General features: G+C 34.1%; 2 protein-coding genes across 2 annotated transcripts; both read left to right on the top strand.

Moving 5' to 3' along the window:
* Positions 1-3,522: 3,522 nt before the first annotated feature.
* Positions 3,523-7,205, top strand: LOC146941248 (uncharacterized). Its single transcript, XM_085758005.1, has 3 exons — positions 3,523-5,469; positions 5,571-6,055; positions 6,175-7,205. Exons 1-3 carry the CDS (start codon positions 3,523-3,525, stop codon positions 6,950-6,952), a joined length of 3,210 nt encoding a protein of 1,069 aa, XP_085614131.1. The 3' UTR covers positions 6,953-7,205.
* A 4,221-nt stretch (positions 7,206-11,426) lies between these two features.
* LOC146941247 (serine carboxypeptidase-like 42) lies at positions 11,427-15,208 on the top strand. The gene is made up of 10 exons (XM_085755014.1): positions 11,427-11,769; positions 12,225-12,332; positions 12,605-12,697; positions 12,844-12,936; positions 13,218-13,303; positions 13,465-13,743; positions 13,834-13,967; positions 14,416-14,508; positions 14,603-14,720; positions 14,838-15,208. Exons 1-10 carry the CDS (start codon positions 11,517-11,519, stop codon positions 15,003-15,005), a joined length of 1,425 nt encoding a protein of 474 aa, XP_085611140.1. The 5' UTR covers positions 11,427-11,516; the 3' UTR covers positions 15,006-15,208.
* Positions 15,209-19,150: the final 3,942 nt, after the last annotated feature.

Here is a 19,150-nt window from a genome sequence, read left to right as displayed (position 1 = left end):
AAGTTAACCTAAGATATATTGCTACTCTAGCTCTAGATTCAAGAGTTCGTGTCCAAATCATCGTGAATCTCATTGAAAGCATTAACAACAAGAATAACAACAATATTGAATATAAATTGCTAGAACCATATGTAAGCTTAAATCAAAGGATTACATGTTAGCAAGGATTAAGTACCTCTCATCCCAACAAATGATATTTAGCTACACATCATCATGGAAGCCTTGCAAGGATGGATTGAAAATGAAGGATTCATTACACCTTGTGATGTCTCAACAAAGGAAGAAGAATCCAACTTCCAAAATCACTCTCACTCTATATGCTCTCTAGCCCTATTTCTCCCTCTAAGAATGTAGAAAATATCTAATAAAACAGTCTATATCTAATTAATCTCCAAAGAGAGGTAAAAATCCTATTTAAATGGGCTGAGTTTGTAAGCTTACGCTAATAGCGAAATATGCGCTATTAGCGAAGCAAGTCGGCTTAAGTTGTGGCCAATGAGATTCTGCCACGTTGGTCCTTGTGCCCTGCTTTGCCCAAATTACGCTAATAGCGCAGTCCTCTGGAGCAATTACGCTAATAGCGTAACTGTCGCTAATAGCGACTTTCTTCAAAACTTCTTCTTGGCTTCGCCCCAGATACGCTATTAGCGTATCTCTCTGGAGAATTTTCGCTAATAGCGTATTTGTCGCTAATAGCGACGTTCTTCAAAACCAGCTTCTGCTAATTTGCACTTTTTCATGATTTTTGGTCTTTGCTCAGTGTCTTGGGGTAAATTCCTGCATAAAAGGATATAGTAAGATATATAAAGCGTAATAAGGCATTTAACGCTAATTTCTCGGCTTTTCCTTCAATAACTTGCAAAACAAGTAACAAAAAGTGCTTAAAATATGAAATTAACATTTCTTGGCATTTATCACACACATTAACATAACACTATGTAGTGTAAAATAAAGCAACTAAAGCTAAATTTGTTGTACAAAATAATTAAGGGAGAAGGATTATCATCCCTCTCACACCCCCTTTGAAGAATTTAGGGACACAAGATAATAGAGCATAAAAATGTGAAAATTAATCTGAACAATCACATATCCAAACAAATTTGAAATACAAGTTGATGTGGGACAACATCATTTGATCAATCGTACTAACCACATAACTGTTAATGTGAAAGTCTCTATTGAGCCTTTGTAAGAAAGGCCAACAATGAAAACCTGACATCATTCCCAAAAAAATAAAAAAAAAATAAGAAGGAAATAAGTTGATATTAAAGAATGAAAAATATGGAAGAAAGAAAGGGTATTTATACCTAATTAACTCAAACTTTCCTGACTAACCGAACCTCGTCCGGAACAACGTTATCCACATTTTGGACGTGTTTCATAATATATAATATGAATACAATATTTGCCTAGTCTGGATTATATCATTTGAAAATGTGTCCATACATGTGGAAAACTTGAGCATTGGAGGGTTTGTCACATTTCAGATTATATAATTCGAACTAGTCAAATACGAGATTTTTTTGTAGTCCACATTGCACTAACATTTTATGTGGTCCATAACGCACAAAACCTTCTATAAATTGATGTGTTTGGTTCGATTGATTGCAAATACACACCGCAAAACTATAAACCATTAACATATATATGTGAAAACGAAGTTAGCTGCAATGTACTACAATCCGGAGAAACCTTATCGGTTTAGGGCCTGTATTGATGTCGCACTATTTGACTTGAAGGATCAGCTATACCAAATTAACGATTGTCTTAACCACAGAGACATAAGAAGAGTGATAGTGTTCAATATTGTTGTCCATCAATCGACTCAGATAGAAGCGCCGAGTTTAACCAAATGAAGCTCAACAACAACGATGACGTGAGAACCATGTTTTTTATATTTGGTCAGTATATTTCAAACGGACCGACATATGTTAGATGCTTCCTTGGTCTGATCTTTTCATGATATTATGGAAAAAATTATTCGACCTAGGACATACGTAGAAATAAGGGCTTGCATGGATATACCATATGAAGAATTTAGTTTGATTGGTTCATGATCTTGTTTGTGTTTCTTTTGGTTGTAGTTACATTCTAGGATGATGATGTCTCTATAAATAGTTTTGCATTCCTCTCCATTTTCATTGCAATTATTGTCTTCTTTCCTTTTTCTTTCTTACTTTTCCTTTGGGGGTGGTTATGATGACATGATCATTGTAGACAATCCATACCTTATTCTCTTTTCTTTCAACAGAGGCCTTTGTATCATTTATAATATGTTTTATGAGTTTTTACAGTATTTCGATTATAAAATCTGAAATAGCCCGACAATGCTTCAGATTATATAATTCGATCAAGGGGAATTGAGAATTTTGGGGGACGCGCGAGAAATGAGTAGGGATATCAACCAATCTGATTTCCTCACAAATGATATCCCTCATGTTTCGGCAAAAAATGGCATGATGGGTCCCCAATCTCTTCTCTTTGCAGCTACAATTTGGTGGGCTTGGAGGAATAAAAATATGATGTGTTTAGGCAATGAGATTTGGTCATTACCAACTTATCTTACAACATTAAAGGTATGGTTGATACTTTTAAAGCTTGTTATCTTTCGAACACTAATGATGTACCAGAAGACAGATTTGTCAAATGGAACAACAACAATCATTTGTGTGTCATTCTCAATGTTGATAGTGTTGAGACAAAATCCTTATTTGATGTTTTAAAGATTACAAACATAGTAAATTTATGGCTTAATTAATCATTTGGTCCCTTAACTTATTTTTGGATTTCAGTTTGGTCCCCTAACTTTAAACTGTCTCAAAGTGGTCCCTTAATTATACCTCCGTTTATCAATGTGGTCCCTTCTGTTAGTTTTTGTCAAAAAACGTTAAGTTTGTCCATGTTGGCATTCCACGTGGGCATAACGTTAGAAATCTGCAGAGTTAGAGAGAGAATGAAGAAAACGTAGAGAGAGAAGGAGAAGAAAACCTAGAGAGAGAATTTGAAGATTGAAACTGAAGATTGAAGAAAATCTGAAAACGAAGTTGATCTTTGAACTCGAATCGACATTCCAGGTTTGTTTCTTCGTGTTTGCTTCGTCTTCTTCGCGAATAAAATGGTTAAAAATGCAGTTTTTTTTTTCTGATAAGGGTTTCTAAACTCTCTCTAGGGTTTTGAAATTTTGAATGATTTTTTTACTTTTAAAGGTTAATTTCATCTTCTTCTTCGTGAATCTCAAGTTAGAACATGTTTGTATGTCTGATTAGGGTTTCGAAAATTATTAGGGGTTTTGAAAAATTTCAATGAAAAAGGGTTAGAAATGTGTTCTGCATGCATGGATTTGGTTTATATATTGTTTATTCCTTCTTAAAAGTTTAATTTTGTCTGTTGTGTTGGAGCTGTATATGTTAGTGGATGTGGTTTTATATTGTTTTGTTGTGAGTGGCACTGCCTTTTCCGAATATTGTATGTAAAATTGATTAGGTTTTTTTTCCCTTTCCTATATTAATGGTAAAAAAACAGATGGACCAGGTATTTGAGTGTGTTGTACATCATGCTGGGGACTTTAGTTGTTTTATGGACCCTAATTATGTAGGACCAGTAGAAACACTAGATTGTGAGCCAGACTTTTTCTCCTATTTTGCTTTGTTATCAACCTTAAAAAGGTGTGGTTATGTTAGCCTTAAGTCTCTGTGGTACCATGACCCTGCTATGGAAGATGGGTTTATTCCTTTGAATAATGATAGTGGATGTAGAAGGATGCAGAGTATTGCACTTGAATATGATAGGGTCCATTTGTATGCTGTCCACCCATTGTCACAACCTGATGTTGTAGCCCTTGACCCATTAATAGAATATCCCTGTATGGCCCCACCTGTCCCACCTGTTGTTAATGAGACAAATGTAGGTCCCAATAGTGTAGGCCCCACTGGTGAAGGTAAAGATGCTGATAGTGGTGTGAGTGGTCCCAACCCTGATGTGAATGTAAATGGGCCTGAGTTGGACTTAAATGACTTAGGCCCAATGATTGAGGAGGATGATTTGTTTGGTGAGCATGAGAATGGGCCTGAAGATGGGCACAATGCAGAGGGTGATGTGAATGTGGGTTCTGATAGGGAAGATAGTGCCTTGAATGTACATTTTAATGAATCAGATGTGGAGGTGTGCCTTGCAGGGGAGTTAGACAGTGAGGTAGGTGGGAATGAAACTGTGGATGCTGATACTGTTTTTGGTGAGGGATCTGGTGTAAGGGAGAATGAAGCCACTGTGAATGAAGCAAGTGTTCAAAGTGAGACTGTTGTTGGTGTGGGATCTGGTACTGCTAAAAAGGGGAATAAGAAGGGGAATAAGAAGAAGGCAGGATCTGGTAAGAGGAGAAGAAGGGGAAGACCTAAGAAAAAGAAAACAAATGAAGAGCCTGTATTTGAAGATGATATAATTGAGAGTATTAGGAGATCTGTTAACAATGAAGAGGAAGTAGGTCAATCTAGTGTTGTGGGGGACAAGGGATTAAGTGATGTGGAAGAACATAACTCTGATGAGCTGGATAGTGGGTCTGATAGTGAAGAAGATGGTGTAGGCAACCCTAAATTCCCAACTTTCAAGATGCCAATCAGTATGAAAGGCTATAAATGGGAGGTAGGTACTTTATTTATGACAAAGGTTGCTTTTCAAGATGCTGTTAGAAGTTTTGCTGTTGAGAATTGTAAGGATTTGAAGTTCCTTAAAAGTGATAAGAGGAGAATTAGAGTTGGTTGCAAGGGTGAAGGCTGTGAATGGAAGATGTACTGTGCACCTATTCCAGGTGAAGAAACATGGCAGTTGAGGAAAGTTACAGCTGATGATCATACATGTGGTACAGAATTTAGAGTGAAGTTGATGAACTCTAAATGGCTAGGTTCTAAACTACGCACAAGAGTAAGAGAGGACAGGGACATAAAGGTTACAACTATTATGGAGAGGGCACAGCTGAAGTGGGGTGTGGGTGTCTGCAGAAGCAAAGCTTATAGGGCAAAGAATTATGCAGTAGAGTTTGTTGAAGGTAGCTTTAGAGAACAATATAAAAGGTTACATGATTATGGTGGTGAATTACTTAGAGCCAATCCACATTCATCTGTAACCATTACTAGTACTCCTTATATAGGGACTGAGGCTGACCTAGAAAATCCTGAAGCCATATTTTTTCCTCACTTTCAAAGAATGTATGTTTGTTTAAAGGGATGTAGGGATAGTTTCTTCAACTGTAGGCCTATTATTGGTCTTGATGGGTGTTTCCTTAAGACCCCTTATGGTGGAATGCTATTGGCTGCAATTGGAATGGATCCTAATGACCAAATACTTCCAATTGCATATGCTGTTGTGGAAGGAGAGACCAAAGAATCATGGATGTGGTTTCTAGAGCTTCTCACAGCTGATTTGGGTGGCACAAGACTTTGCAATACTTACACTATAATTAGTGACCAGCAAAAGGTAAAATTGTTGTGTTTTCTCTTTTTCTTGATTCAAATATAAGTTATTAATTGGATATACCTTAATTTTAATTGTGTTTTTTCATGTCTTATGTTTAACAGGGACTGTTACCAGCAATTAATACCTTGCTTCCTGAAGTTGAGCAGAGGTTTTGTGTCAGACACCTCTACAACAACTTTAGGAAGAAATTTCCTGGCAAAAAATTGAAAGAGTTGATGTGGAGGGCTGCAAATTCAACATACAGAAATGCATTTGAGAGGGAGATGATGGCAATCAAAGCAATTAGTGAGGATGCATTTAATTATCTGTGTGAGATTGAACCAAGGCATTGGACTAAGGCAATGTTTAAAGGTGATACAAAGTGTGACACACTAGTCAACAACATTTCAGAAGCATTTAATTCTGTAATTGTTGTTCCAAGGTCCAAGCCTGTTGTTTCAATGTTGGAGGATATCAGAATTTATGTGATGGAGAGGTGGCAGAAGAATAGGGAGAAAATTGCCAAGTATGCTGATGGTGAGGTACTGCCAAACATAAAAAAAAGACTTGAAAAGGAATCTGGCTATGCAAATAACTGGATAGTAAGGTATGATTAATTCACTTCTTTTATTTATGTTCATCTGAACAATTATGATTCATCCACTTCTTTTATTTATGTTCATAAGGATAGTAAGGTTTATATTCATTCACTTAATCTTAATATAGGCAAGCTGATGATCATGATTTCCAAGTTATACACATTTCAAACACTGGAGACAAATATGCTGTAAACTTGTTGCACAAAGTATGTGATTGCAGGAAATGGCTGTTGACAGGACTTCCATGTTGTCATGCCATTGCTTGCATGAAACACAAAAACTATAGGATAGCTGATTATGTGCCATCAATGTTCAAAAAAGAGCAGTATGCTGCATGTTATTCCAGCATCATTCATCCTGTCAATGGCCAAGACTTATGGATAAGGACAGACTGCACTGATCTTCAACCACCGCCTGTGAAAAGGCAACCTGGTAGACCTAAAAAGAAGAGGAGATTGGATGCAAGTGAGCTGATGAGAGACAACTCACAAATGAAGAGAGCTACATATGGGATTAAGTGTAGTAGGTGCAAGCAAACTGGACACAACAAGTCAACATGCCCACTACCTCCACCACCAACAACTCAACCTGAACCATCTTCTCAGGAACATGCTTCTTCTCAGGCAGCACCATCTTCTCAGGCCCAACCATCTTCTCAGGCAGCACCAACTTCTCAGGCCCAACCATCTTCTCAGGCAGCACCAACTTCTCAGGCCCAACCTTCTACTCATGCAACACCTCAACCATCAAAGACTCAAGCATCTCAACAGCCAACTCTGAAGAAAAGGAGATCACCTAGAAAAAGAAAGAATATGGACCAGGTTGCTGCAACTCAACCAACCCAAGCAAAAAAGAAAGGAAAGAGTGTGCCAAAGAAGAAGGCAGTATCTGCTTCTCAGCCTTAGTAATTTAGTTCTGACTGTAATATGTGCTATTAAGCACTTTTGACTATATTTTGGCATGTAATGTGTGCTATTAACCACTTTTGAGCACTAGTTCTTAAGTAATTTAGTTTTGAGCATCTGATGTAATATGTGCTTGTTGACTGTTAAGCACTAGTTCTTAAGTAATTTAGTTTTGAGCATCTGATGTAATATGTGCTTGTTGACTGTTAAACACTAGTTCTTAAGTAATTTAGTTTTGAGCATCTGATGTAATATGTGCTGTGATGCACTTATGAATTTAATGGAATGATGTGCTATTAAGCACTTTTGAACCTTATTACAGCTTGTGTTATAGCATTTTGCAACTCAACATAATTGCTTCTGTTATGGCATTATGTACTAGCTTAAAACAGAAACAGCTTAAAACAGAAACATAATTGCATAGCCAACATTATATTCTGCAACTCAACATAATTGCTTCATTATAACAGCTTAAAACAGAAACATTATATAGCAGAAACAAAAACAGACTATTGCATTCATTCAAACATTATATTCATTCAAGTTGTTCCAACACATTACATTCATCAAACACATTACATTCATTCATAATCAAACCTAAACATTACATTCATGACAACACTTTAAAACATTACAACATTCATTCATAACAAAACCTAAATACATCACTGTTCCTATTTCAAATAAAATCCATTCAAGATGGATGTGCTTTTGCAAGCCAACATTGTTCCTAAGACCAACACAATCCCAAAGCATACCAATCCAAAAATTATCGCCATTATCAACCACTGCCTTGTTCTTGATAAGTCGCTCTTCAACTTGTTTTTCTTCTTCTTCTGTTTTTCCATCTTCAACTTCTGCTTTTCAATCTTCAAATCCCTTTCATCCATAACATCATCTTCATCAACTAACCTAAAGTAACTGCATCCTTTGTCATTCGAATTTCTATAGTTTCTACAACCCCAAAATTTCTTCCCACAATTTGGATTCAATGCATCAGTTACAGTTCGAATGACAACATTTTCTCCACACCTACAATTTGGTACTGACCTTCTCCTCAAACTAGACCCAACCGAACCAGATGCATATGATGAATCATGAACCGGGACTGTTTTTGTACTGTGGTTCGACATTTTTGGCAGATCTGGACAATGAAGAAGAAAGTAGTTGGTGGGAGAAGGAGGAAGAAGAAGAAACACGATGGAGAAGAAGATTGGGTGAGGAAGAACCCTAATTTTCTCACTTCTTTACCCTTTTGTACTGCTGACGTGGTTCTCCTTGTAATCAATTGATAGGCCCACGTGGAATGCCAGCATGGACAAAGTTAACGTTTTTTGACAAAAACCAACAGAAGGGACCACTTTGATAAACGGAGGTATAATTAAGGTACCACTTTGAGACAGTTTAAAGTTAGGGGACCAAACTGAAATCCAAAAATAAGTTAAGGGACCAAATGATTAATTAAGCCTAAATTTATTTAATCTTGTTATCTACTAATCTGTTTTGTGAAAATTTGTTTCATGAGAACAACTTGAGAACGTTCTGACAAATACGAAGCAAATAAAACAGTACATCAAAAGTATACAAGATAACACAAGAATAAAGCATGTCAAAATAGTTTAATTGAAAATTGGTGTCTTGGGCCCAAAGAAAGGTTCGACCCACTTGGAGCAAAAAGGCCAATATCTCATTCAAAGGATAAGAGCACGTGGCTTTTGGACAATGACATCACTAAAGTGAAATAGAATGACATAATCATAGTCACTTCCTAGCTCAACAAGCAACAACTCATTACAGCTATTTATCTCTCTCGCAAGTAACACAAGCAAGGCAAGCAAATCGTACAAAACATTCTGAGATCATTCTGCATGCTTTAAAGAAGAAAAGTGAAATCAATTGAGACTTTGGACAATATCAAAAACGTGTCCAACAACTCTATTTTCACTCTTGATCACCAAGGCACTCATCACCTATAAATACAAGTGGTTTTGAAGGTTGAAAGTAAGAGTTCTGAAAGCAAGTATTCTCTCAAGTGAAAGTCATCACTACATACAAATTGTTGCATTATTTAATATTGTTACATTATTTTATTCTATATTATACTGCCTCCAGAACATTCTGGTCCAAGATAAAACAACTGCTTAAATATTTAACTAAAATTTAAATTAAGCTTATAATATTGTTTTATCATTATGTCTTATATTAACCATTCTCTAGAACATTCTGGTCCTTGTTAAAATAATCTTATATTTTAACTTAAACATCATTTTTCTCATTCTGCTTATAATCATTCTCCAGAACATTCTGGTCCAATCAATTAATTGTTATATACTCTAATCTTGCGACGTTTATTGCTACTTCAGATGATAGTTGTCTTGGCTCTCATGCAAGAACTAGATATAGCGGAGTCTTAAGAAATAGGGTTATTTTCTACATGCCAAGTTTTTCTGGCTTCATCTATAATTATGTTGATATCCTCTATGTCGAGCTCTATACAATCTATCAGAGCCTCTTGCTAGCCAAAGACATGGGTGTTATTGATCTTGGTTGCTACTCTGACTCTTTACAATGCATTACAATCATCAACGGCCCCTCCATGATTTTTCATGTTCACACCATTTTGATTCAAGACATAAAGAGTTAATTGAACATGGAAATATCACAGTTAGTCACACTATCCGAGAGGGAAATCAAGTGTGAATTTTATGGTAAAACTTGGTACCTTCTCTAACGTTGAGCTCCTTTGTCACGATTCTCCCCCAGCAGATCTTCTTCAGAGTGATGCGGGAGGAACTTCTTACTTGAGAGAATAGCTCTCTCTTTCTCTTTCTGTTGTTTTTCTTTCTTTTCATTGTTTTTTTCTTTCTCTTTTAGCCTTGTAAAAAAAAACATATATAAGAGTATTAAACATATGGAAGAGGAAGTATTTCATAACCTATCTAAACTCCAATGAAGCTGAATGAAAAAATTCATTCCGACACGCTCTAGATGACGTTCTTTTATCGGGTTTGCTCTCTTTAGACATTCTTTTTTTCAAGGCGTGTTCCGAGCCTTTTTTTTTCTTGGTGTTTCTTTTCTGTCTTTAGGAAGAGTGTGTTTTTAGTAGGCGTCTTAGTTTTGATCTTGTATTACATCTGTTTTTTTCTTTCCTAAACTCCATATTCAGCTCGACTAATTTGAGAGGTTCAATCCCACCATCAATTTGTGGGAAAGACTGTTTAAAATTAGAATAAAGTTTTGCATGGACTAACCTACCAAAATTGATATCAAGAAAATCAAACTTGAAACATGAAAATAAACACACTTTAAGATCCCAAATCAACATTATTAGACTAACTCAAATTAGTTATTGCATGTGTTTAGTTGTAACTTCTGGTTAGAGGATCAATAAAATCTAAATTATCAAAGAAAAAAAAAAACTACGTCATTTCCAAACTGAAATGCATAATTTCAGTAGAAAAATCTCGTACCCTTTATTTTTGTTTCTAGTATATAAAAATTATTGTAATTGTCTTTATGAGGTTAACTAAGTTAGTATGGACAATATATATTATACGTAAGGGAGCTCCAACTACTAAATTATTTGACAAAAATATATTTTAAGTTTAATCGGTAGGAGACAGCGTAAAAGAGTCCAACATTTTTTAAGTTTAACCGGTAGGAGTCTAGCGATGCTGCCAATATTATGATCTAACAGCGTCAAAAAACTAAAAACAATCAAACAAGAGTTTTACAAGGATGCACTAACATGTAAATCCATTAGATTGTCGTTGGTTTTTATGTATTCATTTTTGTTGAGTTAACGTGTTTCCTAATGTATTTTATGTATTCTCATTTTATTTTATTTTACAGAGTCTGTTCTCATTTGATGGAGAATTATGCTCCATCAAAATGCATATGCTCCCTTGACCAAAATAAAAATATAAATGGTGTCCCGTAAGTGTAGCTCAGTTGGTAGCAACCCGATATAATTTGTGCAAGGGTTGGGACTCGAACCCCGGATTCCCCACTTCTCCACACATATTATGTGTGTGAATCCAACCAGTATATGGTCAAGTGTTTTCCAAACACGTCTCCTTTTTTTTATTTGCATTTTTTTTACCACAATAATTTATTTGCATACTTATTCTTTTTAATTTATTCATGCATCTGAGGTACACTGTACTCTACTAAATTCAGATTTTGTTCACTATACACACACTTTATCATAATCAATAATGTACATTATGTTTTATTAAGAAAAAAATATATGTTTCCTTTTTGAAGAAAATGGAATTGGCTCAAATGGAGTATTTCTTTTAAAAAAAAAACAGTTTCCAATTTAATTTTTAAAAAGAAAATAATTTCAATTAATTGTTTGAATTTTTTTCTTCAAATTATTAATTATTACTATAAATATATTATACTGCCAAATAAAATATATTACTTTATACAATATTAATATTAATCTGGTGGCCTTCTTAAAAAAAATATTAATCTGGTGCCATTATTTAATTAGAGTTCTCAACTAATAGGTAGAGGGTGTGCTTCTTGTGAGGGAATTGGAGTTATTAGAATTATTAGAATGGGAAAGTGTTGGTTTGTTGGAGTGTTGTTTGTGGTGGCATATGGAAGCTTGTTGGTAACAACAATTGGGGTAGAAGGGTACCCAATTGAAGATCTAGTTGTGAAGTTGCCAGGCCAACCCAAAGTTAAATTCAGTCAATATGCTGGTTATGTTGATATAGATATAAAACATGGGAGGAGTCTCTTCTATTATTTTGTTGAGGCTGACCACCTCCCTCACAAAAAGCCTCTCACCCTATGGCTCAATGGAGGTAATAATAATAATTTTATGATGGATGCATATCATTTTTACTCTTCATTCCCTTGTTGTCACAAGTTTTTCCTTTATTTAATTTCGTATGTTGATAGTATAGGTTGATGTCATTTATTTGTTCTTGTATTATTGTACTGTGTTATGTGCTTGTGTTGTATTGTCCTACTCCTAACCAAATCAGGTGGTTTTATTGTCTTTGCTAGTAGAAAATCTTACCAGCTTGACAAAATTATATCATGTATATCAAAATTGTTGAATTATTTTAGCTCCTTTTTCTTTCTTTCTAGCAGTGGACACTTGACAAAACATACCTTGCACGCACAATTTTATTTTAAGATGTAGATATTTGTTAATTTTTTATAACGCCTACATCAAATTCAAATCATCTTACAAGGATCATAAATAAATTGTTCTTTATTGGAGGGGAATTAATTAACTTGGTTAATTTTCTAGGTCCGGGATGTTCCTCTATCGGAGGAGGTGCTTTTACTGAATTGGGTCCATTTTATCCTTCTGGTGATGGACGCGGTCTACGAAGAAATTCAAAGTCCTGGAATACAGGTATGTATATGACTATGAATTTGAATTCACTGTCTTCACCAAAATCTTGCTTTCATGTAGTCATTATATCTGTGAGTATTAGATCGAGATTAGACAAAGCAAATTTCAAGATCAGGCTTTTAGTTATAAAAAATCTTTTTGATATGAGCACAATACGATCTCGATCTAATGATCACCGACGTAGTGACTAAATACGTGTTTTGATATTTGAGAATTATGTGGGTGTATTAATTCCTGACTTATATATTGTTCATGTCTACTCTTTTTTATAGTTTCCAATCTCCTCTTTGTGGAGTCTCCCGCTGGAGTTGGTTGGTCATACTCAAATACAACTTCTGATTATAACATTGGTGACGCCTCCACAGGTACAAAGTTAGATTTGTGAGACCAAATTTATGTAGTCAATATCTATACAAAAGAATAAAAAAAAAAAAATTTTTGTATGTTATACATGGAATTTGTTAGTTTTATTATTAGGCATGAACATAATTTTTTAATTTGTTTTTGGCAGCCAATGACATGCTTTTGTTCCTGCTGAAATGGTACGAGAAGTTTCCTTCATACAAATCGAGGAAGTTGTTTCTTACCGGAGAAAGCTATGCAGGTCCAACAAACACAATAATCAAATTCCAAATTTAATAATTTATCGTTTCAAAATTCCAAAAATTAAATTTAGTGTCGTGGTATAAAATATTCAATTTAGCAGAGAGGATTCAGTTATATAAATTTTATATTCTTTATGCATGCACACAAAACCTATGTCATCATTTCTGGCTGAGACATACATACACAAATGTTTAACACAAACATTTGTTCCTTAATTGTGTTCTTTTGCCTATGATCACTTGTGATCGACTTTTGTTTCTTACATACTAACATTTTCAGGACATTACATACCTCAATTAGCCAATGCCATTCTTGATTATAATGCTCATTCATCCAGTTTCAAGTTCAACATAAAAGGAGTTGCCGTAAGATCCAATTCACATGATATATTAAATTAATTTACTCACAACTATATATTTGTGCCACTTTTGGACTGATCGTGTATATTTGATGACTTATTGATTATTTAATTAAGAAATTTTGAAAGTTAATTAAACTGATCTTACTTTTCCCTTAACTTTGTTAGATTGGAAACCCACTTCTGAAAATGGATCGTGATACACAAGCAACATATGAATATTACTGGTCACACGGAATGATTTCGGATGAAATTGGTCTTGCCATTAGGAATGATTGTGATTTTGATGATCATACCCATGCAACTACTCATAACGTATCTAAATCATGCAACGAAGCCAAAAATGCCGCTAGGAAAATTGTGAGCGAGTATGTAGACAACTATGATGTGATTCTTGATGTGTGTTATCCAGCTATAGCTGAACAAGAAATCAGATTGAAAAAGATGGTAACTTTTGCCTTTGGATTATTATGTTCTGCCAATGATATTTTTTTTATAATTAATTAATTAATTAATTTGTTTATTTCATTGATGCAGGCTACTAAAATAAGTTTAAGTGTAGACGTTTGTATAGATTATGAAAGCTTTAATTACCTCAACCTGCCTGAGGTTCAGAAGGCTCTCCATGCCAACCGTACTAATCTGCCATATCCATGGGGCATGTGTAGTGAGTAAGTATAAATAAAGCAAAAATATATTTGTTATCATGAAGTTTTACCGGGTATCAGCACCTTGTAGACAAAATTAATTTAACATTTAATTTGATTTCAAAATAATTATGTATAAAAAATGACATAACTATAGATTGTATTATAAATAAATTAGAATACACTTTGATATATAAATATTATTGGAAAAAGACAATTTCATAACTAGAGATATAATTGATATGAATGGAGTTTATAAATATAGGCAACATTCATTTTATTATATGTTGATTTTGTGAATTAAGTTAAGACTAACCATCAAATTTACTAGCTAGGAAACTAATATTGCTAATTTTTTTTTTAATAAATATATTTGAAATCTTGTCTCATATGATCATAGTAAACATGTCATTTTTGTTTTAATTTTGATTACCGAAGAAATAACAGCTCATGTACATTTTCTTCATTACAGTGTTTTGAATTACAGCAAGACAGATCCTTACGCTAATATGCTTCCAATTCTCAAACGGATAGTTCAAAATCATATTCCAATATGGGTTTATAGGTAGTTAATTTTAACAAATGATAATCATTTGCTATTATTTATTTTATACATTTTTGGAATAAGCCTTACCATACTTGTTAAATTATTATGATAGTGGAGACCAAGATTCAGTTGTTCCATTACTAGGTTCTCGAACACTCATTCGTGAACTAGCTCATGACTTGAAATTCAAGATTACAGACTCATATAGAGTTTGGTTCCACAAAGGGCAGGTAAATATATATTTTTATTAACAATTAACCTAATTTTTTTGCATATTGAAAATTGATTTGAGTATGGATTTCGCAATTTTATTAACTCATGTTTCTAAAAAATTAATGCATGTGTAGGCTGGAGGTTGGGTAACTGAGTATGGAAATTTGTTGATTTTCGCCACTGTAAGAGGAGCGGGTCACATGGTGCCATATGGACAACCTTCTAGGGCATTACATCTATTCAGCTCCTTTGTGCATGGAAAGAGATTGCCAAACACTACTAAACCCTCAATTGGAGAATGAATTGTATTTGAAGACTAGTATATAACTCTTTGTGTGTTGCATGGGTTGTAAAAACTAGTGTATACCATATGAAAATAACAGGTTCTATAGTCCAATTGATTCTTATTAATATTATATTTCAAGATTTCATAACCTAAAGAGATGGATCGCTGAAAAAGAAAGTAATTAAGGAGTATTTGTTTCTTTATAAGCCATTGGCCTAACACCTTTATTTTTAACAACGCAAGTGTATCTTTTTCGTTTGTAAAACAATTAAAAATTATGGATAAAATATCTAAAATAGTCCTTTAACTAAAATCAAAGTGAAATATTTTCTTTCGAAGGTCCTTAATTAAGAAGGTCTTTTTCTTCAACTCATTCATTCCAAAACATCGTAAGACCGCCGTCACGTCTTTTACCCTCTCTTCAACAACTAACAACACCACCAAATAAAGCTTGTACACTTTGAAAGTTATTCATCTCAAAATCTTTTTTTTTTCCCAGTTTTTGAGAGGAATACATATGTGTGATCTTTATCTTGTAAGAGATTTTTAAATGCACCAACTGTTGGTAGATTTCCAAGCCCACGATAATTCGAAGCTATCCAACTCATTGTCTCGGATAGTCCCAAAATAAACATTTTATTAAAAGGGAAAGAAAACACCTTATTAAGAGGGAAAACAAGGAACACTTTATGCTCTCTAAAATTTTGTACCCAAAATCCTGAGACGAAGATCGATAGCATAGGAGATTAGTGAAAGTGAGAGCTATTAACCAGGCTTGCTGAAAGACAACTGTTGAATGAATCATTTTTAACCACTTCAATTTTGATTTGAGTTAGTTAGTATAAACGAATCAAATGCTTTTCGAAAGCTTTTTGAGTTATGAAGAAAGTGGTAACAAAAAGCTTTATATAGTGGTTAGAATAATAATAAAAATAATTTGACTAAACAATCCTTAATTATGCGACATTAACTGTGCTCTAATCTAACTATCATGTTTTAGAGTTGTACATCTTATATAGTTTATTAATTGAGGAAATTACATTCACCTCCCTCAAGGTCTATGAAAATAACACTAACACCCCTTCTAGTTTTGAAACTTACATTAACCTCCCTTAAGTTTTCTTTAAATAGACAAACACCTCCCTTGCTATTAACACTGTTAATTTTTCGTTAACTTTTTTGTAGTATATTCAATTAATTGTTAATGGGGGCAAACCTCTATTGTTGAACTTGAATTCATTCAAGAAATCAAATTCTAATTCAAATGAGTATCAGATCAAACATTCAATAAAAGGCATTCCAAACATTCAAGAAACCATAGGTTGGCTTTTTAATTTCACACCGGATTTTAGGCAACCCCATTTCATTCTCACTTTTGCTCTTATTCTTAATCTAATTGTATGTGATTATATGATTCTGCTCTCTCCGATCTAATCATCAATTTAATTTGTCACTAATCCTTTATTTAAACCTTTAATTTCAGTTCTTTGATGCTTACTTTCTTAATTGAAATTATATAAGTCTCTGGAGAAACATTACAAGGCAACTTTGAATCCGAAAAATAGAAAAAGATGAAAAAACATCCCATGCAAGCAAAGGTTCCTGCCAAAAGTTGAAATAGCGAGAGAGGGATCAAGCAACGACGGGTTTGGGAACGAGAGGAATAGCAGCACCCTTGGTAATGGGTTGTTTGGAATTAGCATTTTGATTTTTATTAGGTTAATCAAATCAAAATTTAATTGTCCATGTCATTAGAAATCAATTTAACAACATAACAGTGAAAGCCTGCAAACAAGAATAGTAGAACACGTTTATAAACATCCATGAAAAAATAATAACAGAAAAAGTAAAAGTAACAGAGTTAACAATAAGGGAGGTGTTTGTATATTTGAATAAAACTTAAGGGAGGTTAATGCAAGTTTAAAAACTAGAGGGGGTGTTAGTGTTATTTTCACAAAACTCAAGGGAGGTGAGTGTAATTTTCCCTTATTAATTTGAATAAATGAATGTCATTTTCTTTTTGTAAAAAAAAATCATTTTAATTTTCTTCTTCCTTCTTGTCCGATCAACAAATTCAAAACCAGATAAAATCCTCTTATTCCACTTCTTTGATAAATCGTGACATGCAGTCAAAACCTTACCAAAAATTATCTACCTATTCATCAACTAGGTGTTCAAACATAGAAAGGGGAGAAAGAAGAAGATTGGACACTTAGGATTTCAAGAATTGAAGAGGAAGATGAGAGATGATCCAACAATGTGTTTATAGTACCAATTGTTAAAAAGTCTCACATCAGATAAGAGATGATCTAACAATGTGTTTATAAGTGGGATCAATCTTCAGCTCATATGTTGGATTTGTAAGGTTGTGTTAGACTCGACCATGCTTTTAGACATGGCAATGGGGCGGGTCGAGGACGTGTTTTAGCATACCCGTCCCACCCCAAACCCGTCGGAGATAGCAAATTCACACCCAAACCTGCCCCTAGCAGGGACGAGTTTCTCAGCCCCGCCCCAACCCCCACTAGCAATTGTCGTAAAAAAAAATTCATTTTTTTTCACAGCAACAAAAAAGATCTAATAACAAAAGCTTCTTAAATCATTACAGCTCAAAAGATCTTCTAAAGATCATAATGTCACAGTAAAATAAATCTGCTTAGTTGCAAGATTATTAAAACAAAAGAAGGGTATAAGAGTAATATGATTATCCAATATAAGAGTAAAAAAGTAATTAAAAACAAACGGGGCGGGGGAGGGCGTGGGTGCGGGGCGGGCCCCACCCTCGTACTAAAGCAACGAGTTTTCTCCACACCCACACCCACACCCAATTAAATCGGCTTTTCCCCGTTAAATACGAGGCGTCTGAGTCTGAGCGGGGGTAGGTTCAAATGCCATGCCTACATGATTTCTAAGACTTATTCCATTACTCATGATTCTAAGAAAGCAAAAGAGGTGATTGGATTAGAGCAAAACAAAAATCTAAAAATCTTGAAGACTCCAAAGTTCCTATAAGTAGAAGAGAGTTCTTTAAGACCAAATCATGATTTTCCCATGGATTGTGCTATCAAGCAAAACTATTTTTCTTTCCTATGTATTGTGCCATCAAGCAAAACTATTTTTTTTAGCCGCATAGACTTTGTTTATATCCATGATAATGGATAATTAAACGGTCAAAATTCATTATGTTTTTTTTTTTTTGTTGAGTAAAGTCAAAATTCATTATGTTAACTTCATCACATTTTGGTTTATATTCATAAGCAAAATGAATAGTTAAACAATTTCATATTTTCTAGTTTTATTGATACTCTAAATTCTATAAAACAAATAGTATGGTATTCTTGTATTTCATATTCCTTTTCTTCCATGATTTTCAAACCTTTTTATTTTGCAAATTTTCAAGCTGAAAATGTATACATTCGAGTTTACAAAGTCCAATAGAGATGAGTTAGTTAATAGTTAATGCAAATTTAGTTATGTTAGTTATCAATATGAGTTGTTACTCCTTCTTTTTTTTGTCAGGTAACTTGGTGGCTAGAATTCACCTTATAAGATGAATAAATGGGATGTTCGGGGTTCGAACCCCGACCCCTACTACATATAATAATGCATTGTCCTACCAACTGAGCTATGCTCATGGCCAACTGAGTTGTTACTCCTTCTATCCCACATTAAATTGTTTTGAGTTTTTTTTTTTTTTTTTATCAAATTATAAATCAGAATATATCACTTTCATCGCATTCAAAACTCACCCACTAGTTAGTTATCGTGTAAACTTTGGGTAACTCCCGTGAACAGCACCACAAAGCCACCGACAGATTTTAACATTTAATATCAAGCAACATATGCTTCTCCGTGCCTCTCTTAACGTAAAATGCATTCTTCTTTTATCAAATACTAGTTAATCCATCCACAACTTCTAGCTCAACCAAAAAAAGTCGAAATTGTTAAGACTTAACATTGTGATTGAGATACGAACTACGACTCTTACACTTATGTGTATGATGTCATTTCGTCTAATTTTATTTTTTTTGATAATAGTTACTTTAGTCCCTGAATTTGTAATGAGTAGTCAAGTCACAATAGTTGCTTAATGTATAAAAATTTCAAAATAATCTTTTATTATGTAATTCGTTAGTCAAAATAGTTCCTGATGTTAAAATG

This window comes from Medicago sativa, chromosome 3, assembly GCF_051527215.1.
Source record: "Medicago sativa cultivar Bolivia chromosome 3, Bolivia_mono, whole genome shotgun sequence".
In the NCBI taxonomy this organism is placed as follows: Eukaryota; Viridiplantae; Streptophyta; class Magnoliopsida; order Fabales; family Fabaceae; genus Medicago; species Medicago sativa.
This window is presented reverse-complemented; position numbering and strand designations above follow the sequence as displayed.

Bases quoted from the DNA above. Each gene is read 5' to 3' on its own strand.
- LOC146941247 (XM_085755014.1), top strand. From the start codon at position 11,517: ATGGGAAAGTGTTGGTTTGTTGGAGTGTTGTTTGTGGTGGCATATGGA. The intron at 12,333-12,604 runs GTATGTATATGA...TCTTTTTTATAG, and splicing joins TTCAAAGTCCTGGAATACAG to TTTCCAATCTCCTCTTTGTG. The intron at 14,721-14,837 runs GTAAATATATAT...ATGCATGTGTAG, and splicing joins TTTGGTTCCACAAAGGGCAG to GCTGGAGGTTGGGTAACTGA.
- LOC146941248 (XM_085758005.1), top strand. From the start codon at position 3,523: ATGGACCAGGTATTTGAGTGTGTTGTACATCATGCTGGGGACTTTAGT. The intron at 5,470-5,570 runs GTAAAATTGTTG...TATGTTTAACAG, and splicing joins TAATTAGTGACCAGCAAAAG to GGACTGTTACCAGCAATTAA. The intron at 6,056-6,174 runs GTATGATTAATT...ATCTTAATATAG, and splicing joins GCAAATAACTGGATAGTAAG to GCAAGCTGATGATCATGATT.